A 16,174-nucleotide genomic window follows, 5' to 3' on the forward strand; every position below is an offset into this window, starting at 1 on the left:
TGACTTGGGAAGACAAACGCCATCACTCCAAACATCCCCCCTTCCTTCTTCCCCCAGTTTCTATACTGAGCATAATGCCAGATGGTCTAGCACAGCCCCTTGGCCAGCTGGGATCAGCTGTCCTGGCTGTGCCCCCTCCCAGCTTCTTGTGCCCCTGGCAGAGCAGGGGAAGCTGAAAAGTCCTTGACTGGTGTAAGCCCTGCTCAGCAACAACTGAAACATCAGGGTGTTATCAACATTCCTCTCATCCTAAATCCAAAACACAGCACTATGCCAGCTCCTATGAAGAAAATCAACTCTATCCCAGCCAAAACCAGAACATTCCCTCACTGGGATCACCTTGTTTCATAGCCATGGTTGTATTGATCGGGTCATCCAAAGCCCCAGCTTGGGGGAAGAGGCAAGGCAGAGTGAGCTACCCTGAGCAGGCTGCCCACTTGCTTGTGGCTGCCCTAAGCACCAGCTCTGCAGCAGTATGAGGGTGATTTTTATGTCTGATATGGTCGGTCTCAGCTCCCTTTTTGCCCAGCGGAGAGAAACAGGCCTGAGTGATCTAGCCCAGATGTGCTAATCAGAAAGAGGTAAATCACACCCTGGAAATGTCTGCATCTCTTCAGTGACTATAAAACAACAAGCTCAGATCCAGACACCTGTGTTCGCTCACACAAATGCCATCCTCCCTTCTGAGCAGGAATAGGGATGCAGCTACCAGTCACTGGCCCCTTCTCTTTTACACTGTAATGGAGGGTGACATCAGCAAAGATTGTGTGCTTGTTGAAAGCTCAGGAAAATATTATGACTACAGTCAGCTTGCCTAATGCCACAGCTGAAAAAATTAAACCAGTAAGACAGGACTATTGAAAACAAATTGCTGCTTAAGATAAAGACCTTCTGTGCACAGTTCCTTTCTTCAACCTTATGCTAAAGCTGATCCTGAATGCTTCTGCAGCAAGAGCAGTAGAAACGCTGCAGCGGCAGGGAGATTCTTGAAGCTATGCTACCCAGGGGGTGAAACCCTTCATCTCAGACAAGGCAGGACAGCGAGCAACGAAGCCATTCTCTACCTTGCAGAAGTGAGTGTCTGAGGCAATAAACCTACACCAGGTACATGTACGTATGTTTTTACGTGATACTCTGCTGGAAGCTAGAGGTCATCTCTGATATGCAGGAGGGGACGTTCATTATACTCACTGTCCTTCTGGTGCCACCGCACTGCATGCAGAAACACACCGCAGTAGTGAAACATGAACTCGTGCCCGGAGTGCTGAACTGTCCCCTGCAGCAAAGGCAGCAAGGTGCGCCCGTCGATTACCCTGATGGAGAGGACAGGAACGGGAGTCACCAGACCGCTTAAGAATTTCAGTCTGCAGCTGGAGCGTGAACAGTACTGCTCTCCATTTATGCAGCATTGGGATTTCAAGTGTCATTCTAAACCAAACTACCGTTTAGCTAATAAGCCCTGAGATTTTTAATTGTGTGGATGGGTGGAGATGAGTTACTAGCAGTTTTTGCAATTACAGCTAGTTCACACATCTTGCCTGGAGAGGTAAATCACTATTACTCTGAGTTTCCTGGAAGTAAATGATAACCATAGTGAAGGCATGGTTCACAGCTTTTAATTTTGCTCCCTGAAATGGAAGTCACTGATAGCTCTGTGAGCTTGAGGCTTCATAAAAAAAAAAAAAAAAAAAAAAAAAAAGACTAACAGTTGCCTCAGTTACATACCACCAGTACTCCTATGCTTTTTGCTCAAATGGTTTAGCCACCCATGCTTTCTTATATTCTTTAGAGGAGTCTAACATAGATGCTACAAATTGTTTGCTCTCGAGGAAGCTACTTCTTATGTACTGGCAGCCAAATGCAGGCCATGTGCCCTTCCCTACTCATGCAGAGCCAGGCTTCCTAGTCTTGGAAAGGGCCCGTCCTAGTGCTCTAACAGGGTGAACCAGCTTTGTGAATATCTGTGTCTGCAGACAAGATGGGAAAAGCTACAGAGAAAGTAAGCTAGAGAACTGCCTGGTTAAGAAACAAACAGGAATTAAATCTGTGGTTGTTACGATGCATGACATATACAGTCAGCAGCTATCTAAATCAAAAAAGGGGAGCAACTATGGCTTATAAAGCCACCTTTTTACCTGTCCCGAGGCACTGTCCCTCCAGCGAGGTGAACCACTGTTGGGAAAATGTCCATAAGGCTTGTCGGTTCATTGATAACTGTCCCTGCAGGCAACACTCCTGGCCATCTAACTATTCCTGGGACGCGGATCCCTCCTTCCCAGCCTCCCATTCCTTTTCCACCTGTTAAAGGGGAGAAAAAAGTACCAAAAGAGATAAAAGAATAAAAGATATTAGACACTTATTATGGATGTAGAACAAAAGGTTTTAAAACTCTCAGAATATTCAAAATAACTTTAGTGAAAACCCACTAAATCCTGGAGAACAGTAGAATGACTACAGTGCAAAAATAAGTATCATTAACTGCTTTATTTTACACTGCTTTCTTGGGTGGCACACATGGCAACTTGCTACTAAGCAGTATTTTTGGCAGAGGAGGAACAATTCCACCCTTTGATACCTGAGAAGACATTCTCACCCATAATTGTAATTGAATGTCATGTCGGAGAATATTCTCCACACTCCCTAATAACAAGCACAAGAAAAAAGTCTGTTACTAATAAAAAGCAAAATCTGACTGGAGTTTATGAGAGGTTGCAGCCCCACTTGGTGCCTGATGGAGGGGGATTAGCACAGTGCGAGCTTGGTTGTCAGATAGTTCACAGCCAGAGGCAGCAGGAATATTACAAAAAGATTTGCAGTCCTGGAGAACAGTGAGGGGTTTTAGGATAATGTGTGATCACTCTCCAGGAGTTTACAGTCCCAGGGATGCTCTGGGGTGGTCTCAAATGGAAGAATGTGGAACCCCTGCAGTAAATAGGGGAGTACTCTGCAGCGATGAAGACTTTCCACCTAAGTTTCTGTTGAAGTTGTCTTAATCCAAAGAGTCTCTCTTAACTTGTATTCCTCTAGTTCCACCATGCAACTGGCTCTCTTATAAAAGTCAAAATATTCATTGTTTTGAACAGTATTTCAAAGTGAGAACCATTCATTAATTACAGGTATGAATTACAGATGTCAAGGATGGGGATATTAATGAAACAATGTGGTTTAAAGCCAGAACTCCAAGTTGAGGGTCCAGTTAGGAAAAAAAAGTAATTGTAAAAATGTTGAAACTCAGGGACCTATATGACCTTTGCTGTTATTCTTCCTATTGAGGGCAGAAATGACAAGTAACTCCTAGGAAGTGTTGTAGAAAAATTGGCAAACAAAACTTGAAGCTATCTTATTAGGTCAGCTAATAAATCAGCTGCTGAATGGTAGTTTGTATTAGCCTCTGGCTTTGCCTAGTATTGCTGGACTTTGCTATGGAGGAGGTGTGCTCATAGTTACAGCTGAGAGGCAAGGTTCCCAGAGCTTGGTTTTAAAGGCTGACAAGGTGGCATGACAGATTATAAACAGGGGAAGTCCAGCTGCTGGTGCAATAACCTTTCTGTTGTATAAGATAACAGTATCTCATGCTTTGTTTTTCATTAGCAGCTGTTCTCATTATTCGTACGCGTGGCTTTTTTATCTTGTAGTTTTTAATATCCTGTTAGCAATAGCAGCAGTGATTTCTACAGATATTTATGAATTAAACTACATTTTTACATCTTTTCTGAGTTGTTGTTAGTTTCACTGGGATGCCCCCTGTTCTGCTGTATGTGGACATAAATGGGAGTGCCTTTCTGTTATTAATATCTGAACTGATATTCTATCTCCTCTTGTCTCCTCTCTGTGCAGGCATGATTTCATCATTGTCATCTCATACTGAAATGTCTGTCTAATCACATTCACCTTTCCTCTCTGGACTCTCCCGTTACTAATATACTTGTGTTGGGCTAGTAGAAGTGAATTCCCTAGGTTAGGTTCTGAGCTATCCAAGTGAGCCTGTTGGCCTTCTTGCATCCGTTTCTGGTACGGAAACTTCATATCCAGAACTGAAGGCTAATTTAGCATTTAGGACTGTTCCTGGATGAGATCCTGGCTGTATCAAACATTGCTTGTGTGGCTCATCAAGTAACTTGCTACTACACAGTGTGCATTTTGGCGCTGAGCAAGATCAAGACATGCAAATCTTCTGTAGGAAAATCAGTGATGGAAGCAGTTTTCAGGCTTCATTATACAATAAGTTCCAAGCTGCCCAAGCTGTCACAGTGGCTTTTTGAGGCTCGGCAGTCTAGAGGGAGCACATGCAAGAGACACCATAGACCTTCATTTCCATAGAGCTTTTGACAGTGTGTCGCAAGCCAGTCATAGAGAGTCTAGATGACACATGCACATGACAGATGAGAAACTGGAAAACTATATCAAGAAAACAGTCATCATGCGATCTGCCAGTGCTGACTTAGATAATTGTCTAACGTGAAAAACAGAAGGGTGTTTCAAGTGAGAGTCTAAACAGTGTGCTCTGAATCTGCATTGGGGAAGTTCAGATTGGACATTAGGAAAAGGTTCTTCACTGAAAGGGTGTTTGGTCACTTTGTTGCACACCAAGCCTGTCAGAGTTCAAGGAGCATCTGGGTGACGCTCTTAGTCACATGATTTAGTTTTAGGTAGTCCTGTGAGGAGCAGGGAGTTGGACTCGATGATTCTTATGGGTCCCTTCCAACTTGAGATACTCTATGGGTCTGTGATGCTACAACATCTTCAAGTAGTGCTTTGGGTTATGCATTGGATAGCATGCTCACAATATTTAAAGACAACATGGAACTAGAAGGGGCTACAAGTGTAGTGGAGTCAAAAGAAAGGATGAACGAGGGGGAACATAACAGCATGGAAATACGTGATGACCTTGCAGCAACAGGCTGTCACAAGGAGGAAAAGAAGAATGTCTTCTCTGTGGATTGGTGAATAGTGGAAGAGCTGTTGCTTAAACTGCAGCAAGGAAATCCAAGGTACGTACCAGGAAAAAACCTCCAGTAGCACAGACAATGGAAACTGGGTTATCTGGGAAATCACTGAAGGTCTTTATGAATAGGTTAAGACAATATATCTGTCAGGAGCAGCTTTGGTGAAAGTGATCCTATCTAGGGGCTGAAAGATGAATAGATGGTGCCCTGAATTTGCACCAGCCCTGCAGTTCAAGATGATCATCTCAGTTTAGTAAATATAGTCTATCTGGATGTATTTTATTCTGTCATTTTCTTTTTAAGATGAAGTCTTATGCACACACACACTACCAAAATTTTACCTTTATAGATCCCATTCCATCCACCCAACTGAGCATTTCCTCTGTGAGCCTCTAAGGATCCTCCATGATCAGATGCAAAATAAACGAATGTGGTATTCTTCAAGCCTTCTTTGTCAATAGCATCCAGAAGCCTGCCTATAAACAGAGGAAAACATGATAATTATGTCTGGACACGCAGTTAGATTTTTTTAGACCTTGACTCAAAATTCAGTGAAGACCAAGTCTTTCCATTTACCTGAATGAGTTCTGTTATGAGCTATCACAAGCAATGCAAAGATTAATTTTGCATTACAGAAATAATAAGAGCCCAACAGAAAGCCGCGGAACGTGTCCAAAATTTGTTTGTGGTGTCTTAAAACGGGAAAATAAAAACTAAAACCAACTGGAAAATAATTTAATGAATGATCCTTTTATTCAACCTACTCAGAATACTGCCAGCTTTACGCTGTAAGTTCTCTGAGTCAAGGATTGTCTCCATCATGCAGCCTCAAGCACCTTGAAAAGCTTAAATAATGGCACTGCCTAGATTCCCAGTCATAGAGAACTGCTGCGTCTCACCAGGAACTGAACAAGGACTCTGAGATCAGGCTGCATACTATCAACCAAAATCTTATGCTGATGTCAATGGGCAAACTCCACGGAGTGCAATTCAAACCTAACTTTATAAGGAATGTTTTTGGTACCGATAGCATCAAATGTTTATACAGAATATGATTTATCTTTGATTGCTTGTCCTCATCACCTACTGCATCAAATATATTCACCAAGAGCAGCTTCCAGAGCTGCAGAAGCAGCAGCAAAAGCTGAAGCATGCAAGGCAAAAGCATAAGCCAGCGATCGGCTCTTTTGCTCAATCTCTTCTCCTTTACAGACTTCCTGTGTCTCCTTTGTCAAATTACTTATTGACTTTACCTAAAAAATAGACACCTGCCCCCTAAAAGAGTTTAGATTGAGTCTAGGCGTCTTGGTTCTGAATTAGACCCCAAATCTCTTAGCTGTCCAACCCTGGAGACTTCTGTCCTCAGTGGCAACCATCCTGTTTGGCCTGTATAAGGCATGTTCCTTACACCATTGGGCTTCTGCTATCCAGCTATGCTTGTGTAGCTTGTGTGTGAAGGTGACTGGTGCCAAAAAGTCGCAAGAGGAGCATGGCAGAGTCGTCTGGTTCAATTCGATCTCACAAATGTTCTCAGCCTACCCATCAGAAGCAATGGGGCTCCTCTCAAAATACTATTTTGTAATCAAGATTATTGGAAGAAGAAAAGTTTTGGGGATTGAATCCTAGTTTGGACAGGAGGTCAATACTTTGTCAATAGGGTCTTTACTCTCAAAATACTATTTTGTAATCAAGGTTATTGGAAGAAGAAAAGTTTCGGGGATTGAATCCTAGTTTAGACAGGAGGTCAATACTTTGTCAATAGGGTCTTTACTTTTGACTAAATACAAACAGGAACTATCTCCCTCCTTCCCACTGAAGCAGAAAGGGACTACTAAGTAAGGCTAATTAGCACTCAGAGCCTAGATTTAGACCTACGTGAGACTTCATGATATACTGACTTCACACAATTTATTAAGTGAAACCCATAGCTTTTTAACTTGCCCTTTTGGCTAGGAAGGAGTTCTGGTTTCTGCTCCAAGGGCTATTCTTTGATAAAAATAAACAAGTACACAAAACAACCACCGTATAACGTAATATTCATCAGCAGCATCAGTCATATCTTCTGATAGAGCTGGAGAAATGTCATACATTTTGATTAACCACATGATCAAACACATTTTTGATTATTTGACTGCATTTAACACTGCAGCACAGAAGTGTGTAAATGAAAAAAAAAAAGAACAATTTCTCACAAGAAAAGTTTGGGCTTTTTTCTTGAGAAAGAAAAAAAAGAGGTGTGGTAATGGAATGGCAATCTCTGGAGCTAACTGTGTATCCAAGGCAAGTTCACTGATATCTGTCATATACAAAAAAGGAGTTCTGTGACCAGCCCTTTAATTTCTTTTCCACATCCAAATAAATTAAGGATTTTCTTCAAGACGACCACTTACCCACCATCCAGTCCATCTCCTCTACATTATCTCCATATAGACCATGTCTGCTTCTTCCCTGAAACTTCTCTGTGGTAACAAGAGGGGTGTGAACATGTAAAAGGGAAACAAAGAGAAGAAACGGTCTATGCTTGTTTCTGAAAGAAAAGAAAACAACAGTCATTTCTTTGCAAACTGTCACTCAATCCAAAATACAAGAGTGACATGGTAGCGACTATCTCAATAAAAATTATTATTTGGATCTAAAATGAAAACTTTTGATTTTGGTATCTTTGCATTTTTGAGGTTTTGGGAGACAGAGAGGATTAAAGCACCCCTCAAAGTTTTTGCTTCTGTATTAAGACCAAAATAGTAAAGGACCCTTTCTTTTTCTGGTTCCAAACTAGATATGTGTAGAACATGAAATAAATAACTAGGAAAGTTCACAACCAAAAGACTGGCACACTCTCAGAAGTAAGGAGAATAGGACTCGCTTGCTTAAAATTAACATGGATGTGTCTGAGCATCTGAGACATCCACATGGAAGAGGCAGATATGACACTGCACTTGAAGGGAACCATATCCCTTTAACATCAGGCCAGGCAGGACATCCTAGGAACCTGAGATTATCTATGCTCTAAGTTTTACAGAAGAGACTTATCTTACCCCAAATTTTCCTTAAGAAACCCTGACAGAAATAATGTAATCTCATTCAGGGATATGCCCAGACTTGACACATGAATACTTTTAAAGATTTAGTGGCTTGTTCAATGCCATTTGAGGCTAGTGATAGCATTGTAAATGAAGGACACCCTTGGAGAACAAACAAAAACTCACTATCACCCTCATGTTTGTAAAATACTAACTTCATATGACACTTTCTATGACAGTCCATTCATCAGGCTAAGATATTTTTTCTATTCCTACTGGCAGAAGGCCCAGTCCTTGGCTAGGACCCCTTTATATTAGACGAACAAAACAAAAACACACACAAATAAATCATCTTCATCTTCTTTTTTCTCAGGAGCTGACAAGCTATGTATAAGACGAAGGACAGCAGTTGGATGCTGACAGGTCGGAGGATGCCAGAAAACAACAAATTACTGGCCAGCACCAGGACAGGTAGTTCAGCGTGCCAGCTGCCTAACATCGTGGTGTAATCACATTGTTTTTTGAAATCCTTAAAATGTGATACAATATTTGTTGGTTACCTCTCAATAAATGAAACTGCCTCCTTCAGCATATTAGAAGTAGTTTTTTCTAGATTCATCGGTTGTTCAGTGATATCATGATTTCTCATCAGGACACAGTTCCAGTACTTGGTGAAACCATAGCTGGAGAACCAGGAGATGAAATACAGGAGACTGCAGATGGCCAGACATATGATTATTTTCCATTTTACTGAGAGTAACTTGGTAAGTTTTCCAATCAAAAGAGTAAGCACTGCAAGGATGATCGTCTGTGTGTAAAGCCAGTATGTGTCTTGCAAAGACTTGGCCAGTTCAGGGTCATCTGTGCCTTGACACTCATTCAAAAGGGTAAAAGGCATGCCATAAAAATAATCAAAGCCATGATTTAAAGGATGGTGGCAGTGATCACGACGGGATTTGCAGTTCACACCCATATGCCACTTCCCTGAAAATATAAAACAAAGATCGTAAATCCAACATCATTACTCTTGGCTGTGTCTGCCTGTATTTCTAACAGAGTGGCTGCACTCCTCAGTTAAAGTGCAGCCAAGGGGGGAGCTGGTGTGGAATGGGGAGAGACTCTCAGGGAGCAATCGTGCACTGGCACTGTATCTGCCTAGAATGGCTGGTTTTCCTCACCTATCTGTTAAAATTCCATGTAAGGGCACTGGTCCAGCTTGGACGCCTCCCTGAATAAGAACAAATAGGGTTGCAATAGTCGGTGCTTATTATTTTCCACATGATAAAGTAGCCATCCATTAATGCGTGGCCTGATAGGGAGAAACCAGAGAAACCCTTGTGCCAAAAGAAACAGCTAAGTGCAAAAAGATGAACTAATTTACGCACAAGTTCCATCTGACCTTCACAGTCCAAGAACAAATTTCAGGAAGAAGGTGTACATACAGGCTCTATGTGTCTATATTCATCCTAAAATGGGTACCAAAAATAGGCTATTCCAATTATCCAGTACAACTATACCTATCAGAATATGTCATACGCTGATAATGAACCTTAATGAAGTTATATTACAGAGCGGTGTAATTATCCTGACATTGAAGGACAGACAGTCTACAACCATGGGCTTAGGGGCTATTAGCTAGACAAATAACTTCTGAGAAGTGCTAACCAGCCTTGTGCTCGTCTATATGAATGTAGTTTACTCTCTAAGGTATACCAGCCTGCAGCGAGCTAGCGAAAGTTCACCCCTTTGCAGAGGCTTGTGTGAAGTCAGCACATCACTAAGACTCGCTTCAGTTTAGGAACTAAATGACACCTCAGTGTGCTGGAGCTGAGCAGAGGTGTGAAAAATCACAGTAATTACAATTAAGCACATGATGCCTTTGACTACTTCAAAAAGAGTTTAAAAATGGGAGGTGCTTGAAAGACACAGCCTTTAATCACTCTTCAGGCAAAATTAGCAAAAGAGTTAATAGGATTTTCTTTTTTGGACATGTATTCTGATCCAAACCCCACGGAATTCAATGGGACTCTCTCAGCTTTTTTGGTAGAATTTCTTTTTGCAGAAAGTAAGGCACTTTTAGAGTCTTAACTGTGATAATAAGCAGGATGCATAAATAACAGAAAATCTAGCCACCAGATATAACGAAGACCACTGTGGTGCCTGGGTACCAACTGACAGACAACATTTTTCTGCTTGAATAGATCGGTGGGTATCTCTGTTGGTTCTTCCTAAAACAATCTGTACTGGACAAACAAGACTCTTTCCTTTGTGTTTACCTCTGTTTGCAGTGCACATCTATGCGTTCCATACATCCTCATTTTGGATTTATCAGATACGCTGTGCTGACATAGGGGCTTGTGGATGGCATTCTAAAAACCCTGCTGATTTTGAAAGTTACACATACGAGAAACTCTAGTTTAACTGACCCTAGACGTTCTAGCAAAGAAAAACATTTACAGAAGCAGCCTCATTTGAATAACAAGCAATGAAAAGGTGGCAAGTTGCTATGTCTCATACCTACAAGTGCTGTAGAATAACCTTGCTGGTGCAGTATTCTGGCAAAAGTAGTTTCATTTGGTGGGAGCCCACCAGAACACCCGTTCCAAAAGAGAACCTGCCGCTGAGTGCCTGAGGCCATGCCTGGAGAGGAATAACAGTCTTTAAAATAAAACAAACTGTATTTCAGATTTTCAGTCTTCTCAGATTGTTCTTTCTAATGAGTGGGACTCAGTTGCCCAAGCCTAGTGCCTTTTTATAAGCCATTTAGTATGTCCTGGGATATTCTGATTGACCCCCAGAACCATGTCTCCTCCAAGTCCCATGTCATTATCTGCTCGTCCAATGCAGATGCCTCAGCTATGCTGGGTTGTCTACAAAAGGTACTAAGATGCCTACGTTTGGACATTAAGCAACCTCTTACCAAAAAAGTTCTATCAAAACATAATGTTAAAGAAAGAAAAGGGGTGGAGGGGAAGAAAAGAAGTTTTATATAGAACAAAAAGCTTACAGAGTCAGGGGTACGCACTTCTGAAACATACAGTTCATGATTACATTTCTCCTTTAGCAAGTCAGAATAGCATCAGAGGAGCTATGCTGATTATTACTGCCTTATGCAGTGGCTGGAGCTTTTTGTCATGAATTTGACATGGCTAGAGTAAGTCTGTTTTAAAACATTATTGTTGAGAACTATTCCACAGTCTGACACATTTCACTATGAAAAAGTTTACCAGGATATTCAAAATATTACACTTCACTTAATATAATCTTAGTACCACTGAACATACAGTGTTTACACAGTTTTCTTCTTCATGTTTCTACCTCTGGGTGGTTTGTGCCATTTGGATTTTCATCCATTTCTGCATTGTCATTTAGCCACCTTAAATGTGCTTTATGTGGGGATTTTCCCACAGAAACCAATCACAAAATCTAGTCATCTTTATTTTTGCCCATCTCACTGAACCTCCAAATCCTTAGACTAACTACTCTTTAAAATGGTTTATTTAAGGGTTTTTTTAATAGCAATAATGGCTAGACAGACTGCAGTGAACCGGTAGCGAGAGGCCCAACCTGATCTGATGGGGTATCTGCCAGTCAGGAAAGCTGCTCTGCTTGGAGTACAGACAGCAGCTGCAGCAATGTGCTGAGTAAGTCTCACTCCTTCCTTCGCCAGGCCATCAATGTTAGGGGTCCTAAGGAGGAAAATCCCTTCTCTGATAAAAATGTATTACACAGAAGTTCGTGGTATCCCGCTCCTCCTAGTTTTGTCAAGGATATCACCACCAAATTTACAAAACATTCTGTTTATCTACAACTCAGATAGGAAAGCTCTGTCTTATTTATTTGTTGAGGTACCTTGACTCCTCAGAAATGAATTTTCCATGGATAAATGTGGTTTTATTAATAACTAAAAAGAAGAAAAAAATAAGGAAAAAAAAAAGAAAAAGTATTTCAGGCCTATCCCATATCAAAAGCTCAGGCAGCTTAGTGAAAAAGATTCCACTAATAGACACAGGACAACACAATTTCCAAGACAATAATAGGTATGGTAAACGCAAGATATATATGCAATCCTTAGTTGTTAGCTGATATTAAATCCTAATCTCAGTCCTTGATATTTCCACAGCTCGCGGAGCTGTGGGAAGTTATACATGTGCCTGAGAAATACAGTGCATGGGCATATTTGCAAGATTCTGACCATATATGCTGAAAATTGCAAGTCCAAGAAAGTTGCTGAAGCATGCCTGTGTAATTATTACTCCAGTAGGAATTACTGTAGAACATTATTTTGCACGTGGTTTGAAAAGAAATGTATCTAGATAAACTAGTCCATTAATCATGAATTTTCCAATACTGAGTGTCATCAGTGTTTTTTTCCACTGAAATTCATCAGGAAGGGATAATTTATCTCGTCGAATACATTCTTACCTTATTGTATCATTGCCATAGCAACCCACATCTCCAATACCAAGATCATCAGCCAGTATCAGTAAAAAATTGGGTTTTGAAGGATTTGATGCACAGGTTCTTGGGAACAAGCATAAAATTAGCCAAATGTTTAGGCAGCTCCTGAAATTAAAATTAAAGAGGTAATATTACAAAAACATTTGTAAGCTTTATAATAGACTTAAAGCTATTATTCTTAAAGTTTTATGAGGACTCAGCATCCATGCAAATAGTTAGCAAATACTGCCAGCAGATGGAGCTCCTGAATATTTGCAAAAGTTCTTGAGTTTTCTAAAACCAATAATACATTTTTTTTTATTCGCACAGGAATTTTGCATGTGCATTTCTTTATTGAGATTTGCACTGATCTCAGCAGATGTTGCCAACAGAATGAGTGGCTGGTTGCTTGCAAGTCTCCTGAGGCACCCCTTGTACAGGGGCGTAGGACACCCCTGTTAAGGCTCCTGGAATAAGTGGGAGAGGAGCAGGGAGGTGGTGGCTGTGGAGGCACGCTGGTTGTGGTGGCAATGCCTCGACTATTGCGCCCACTGTGCCCAGTGCTACATGCAGTATCTGGAAAGGGCCCCTTCAAGGTTGCAGCAACGGGCTTAACCTTGGTTATCTTCCTAGAAGATCCTAAGAATGTCTCAGCACATGTCTTAGTTGCTCAAGGTGTTTGCAAAAGACACCTTACGGATGTTCACTTGAAGTAAAATACATATGCTAGAACATATCTACCAACTGCTATTTTGTTGATAGATACTGCAGTGTGATAAGTGCATAGTAAACGTCCATATATTATATATACACTCTTAAACCTTCAGGACCTATAAAAGTAGGATGAAAGACCTTGAAAGACCAATAGTTCTGAATCATATTAACCACTCTCAGATTCTCAATGAGTTTCTAAAAAAAAAAAAAAAAGAAAAATCCAACCCCAAAAAGACCCTCAGAGAATGTCTCTTTTCTTACCATTGTTTGTGGCTTCCCCATGTATGAAACAGGTACATAGCTGGTTACATAAATTCTGGTGGAAAAACAAAATAATAATAAAACTAAAATCAGAGCCCAGCAGCTCTAGTGATCAGGTCTGTGAGGTTGGTCATTAACTGCCCAGCATTACCGCAGTCGTACTGGCACTGCTGGCTACGACAGAGGTGGACTGAGCAACTAGGGCTTGATTACACAGGCCCTACATTCCTGAACGTGTGCTCGCAGGCCCTTTCGAACTGACACCGTGAGGCAGAACGGGCACTCGTGAGGCCAGGTAAGTTCAGACAGCATGGCACGCCGTTTTGCAGGATCTGGCCTGTTCCGAGCTGCAATAATGTCAGGAGGACTGGACTTGTGAGCGTTTGTCAAGAAGACTAAATGCCCATGGCTTTAAACAAGCGTTAAAGGTGCCAGTTACTCAAGACATGCACAGAACCGTCGGTGTTCACTGAAAGGAAGTTTACAAACAGGAGGGAATGATAAGTAAAACTAGTATCTCACTCTTTACTTATCTGCAAATTATCTTTAAGGTTGAGGAAAATAATCTAATCCTTACTGTGAGTTTTGAAACTAGAAAAAAATGCCTCCAAGAAAAGCCATCCTGGACAGTAATATTTGCAGTGTAATTCTTAAGGAAGGGACTGTAACATTTGTAGGTTTGGATGCCATCTAGTACGTTCAAAGAGATGTTTCTGTCTGAACGTTACTAAAAACTGTCTAGAAACATAAATATCATTATGAGTATTTCCTTAGAGCACTTCAAATCTTAATGCCAGCTATAAATTTAATACGCCGTTTTTTCTACCTGCCAGCTCTATGAACTCAACCTGGACTTCAAAAACCTAGGAATAACCCTTTGGTTTCTAATTATTTATTTTTGTCTGGCAAGGCAAATTTTGTGAGTGGAAGCAATTTCCTATGCTTGCTGAAACAGAGAGCAGAACTCGTTGCTTTGGACAAAGAATGGCTTGGGAAATGCATTCCTTTTCCTTGTGAATGGCCACAGGCTAAAGGATCCACAGAAAACATTGCCCTGGAATCATGCAAACCTTCACGCAGAAGTACATGATAAAGAGGCTCCGCAGGGACTGGCATCTGCTCATCTTCATGCTGTACGCTGAAGTAAATTAGAGATAACATTCATTCCTTTAGTGTGAAAAAGAGACAAAAATCTGAAATACCCTGTCCCTGCGAAATCCCTGCATTCCCACTCTTCTTTCCACTTCAAACCATCACAAGAACAAAGATGTTGTCAGCTCTACTAAGGAACAGTCTGATGCTAGTAAGAATGTTTGCTTTCTATAACAATTAAAAGCACATTTGTTAACATAAAGTCACATCTAAAGACAGAGAATGGAAAAGTTCCATCTTGACTAACGGAAGACACGTGTGAGGTTTTTTTCCAAAATCAGCATGTTCTCCAGTGGGACAAAGTAGCATTTCCTGAGAGAATATTTTTCTGCCTTTTTTGGTACATAAGAATGTTACAATTACCTTGAATGTCTGAAGAAGACTAAACTGGCCAGAGCAGAGTATAATCCTGCCCTATGCATTTCAAAGAATGAGCCATAGGATAAAAAAATTGCAGATGCTCTTATTCTCACCAGGAAAATACGATAAAAAGTCAGAACCTGATGTCCGTTGATGATTTTTCCAAGTGACATCTAGGTGCTTGTTTGGCTACGGCTGAGACAATATGGGAAATAAAATAAAATAAGCTTGATCTCTTCTGTTAGATGTGAAATTTTCCATAGGGTTGATGACGCTTCCCCCTCTCTCTTGGCAAGATCCTGAAGGACAGTACGGAGAGCTCATCCTCCCTGCCCATGGGCCGAGTCAGGCATGAATGAGGAAGCTGCATGGGATCCCTCTGACCCAATCCACTGGCTGTTCAAAGCAGGACCTTGCCACAAATACAGATGCCAGAAGCCTTAATATCATGATTTAAAAACCAGGCTGTATTAACCTGAAGCAAAGGACTCGCTACTAGGAGCTCAGCTCTTTTATTTGCCTGGTAGTGGCGCTTCAGAATGGCAGCCTGGCAGCAGTTGTCCCGAAGCCCCGATGAACTAGGGCCCTGTAGGACAGAGCTGAGGTGACGATCAGGCAAGCGCGTGAAGCCATTAACCTGCAAGAAGGAAGAACTGGTCCTTGTCTTTAATGGGAACATCTTTATGGTGCTTTAATGATGGAGGCAGGGCTCTGCCTTCCCAGCAACTGCTGAGCAGCATTGCCTTTAAAGAGCTCGGGGTACACAATTGAGCCAAAACTATTGCAAAGAAAACATTCTCAGCCTACGCTGAGTAGCTGAGGATTGTCACAGCCCTTGTGAGCTGTAGTGGAGCAAAGGAACCAGGCAGACATGGACATCTAAGAAATCCCTTGATTTCCCGTGGGCACTGATAAGCTTTCCAAGCTGGTACAACAGCTCTGATACCTTCCACTTTCTCCCCACAGGCTCATGAAGCGCAGCCAGCTGGTGACTGCGGGCATGCTGTTATTTAGACAGAGACTTTGTACAGCTCCTCAGGAAGGCTGTGAATTTCAAACCAGGGAGGGGAAGTGGTGGTGTTAAAAGATATTTGGGTCTTAATACCACTAGCAGTAGTACGATTAAAAGTAGTGCTTCCTGATTTGCTGCAAGCTATTTTAGGAACGCTAACCTTACTGAAGGACGAGAAGAAATCTCAAACTTGTATAAAAAAACCAAAACCAAATCACCCCACCCCTCTTTAAATATTCATATTCACCTTTTTCTTTCTGGGGCAGATT

General features: G+C 41.4%; 1 protein-coding gene across 1 annotated transcript in view; it reads right to left on the reverse strand.

The window, feature by feature from the left end:
• LOC104127461 (arylsulfatase D) overlaps nt 1–16,174 on the reverse strand; it is a 23,315-nt gene that overhangs the window by 5,201 nt on the left and 1,940 nt on the right. The window contains exons 2-12 of the mRNA XM_035895657.1: nt 15,414–15,530; nt 13,218–13,315; nt 12,392–12,532; nt 11,534–11,655; nt 10,484–10,624; nt 8,527–8,950; nt 7,337–7,473; nt 5,288–5,422; nt 4,300–4,398; nt 2,136–2,298; nt 1,192–1,313 (exon numbers count right to left, since the gene is read on the reverse strand). Of these exons, the coding sequence (XP_035751550.1) occupies nt 1,192–1,313; nt 2,136–2,298; nt 4,300–4,398; nt 5,288–5,422; nt 7,337–7,473; nt 8,527–8,950; nt 10,484–10,624; nt 11,534–11,655; nt 12,392–12,532; nt 13,218–13,315; nt 15,414–15,530 (1,699 nt within the window). The remainder of the gene's footprint in view (nt 1–1,191; nt 1,314–2,135; nt 2,299–4,299; nt 4,399–5,287; nt 5,423–7,336; nt 7,474–8,526; nt 8,951–10,483; nt 10,625–11,533; nt 11,656–12,391; nt 12,533–13,217; nt 13,316–15,413; nt 15,531–16,174) is intronic.

This window comes from Egretta garzetta, unplaced genomic scaffold, assembly GCF_000687185.1.
Source record: "Egretta garzetta isolate BGI_Z169 unplaced genomic scaffold, ASM68718v1 scaffold125, whole genome shotgun sequence".
Classification (NCBI taxonomy): Eukaryota; Metazoa; Chordata; class Aves; order Pelecaniformes; family Ardeidae; genus Egretta; species Egretta garzetta.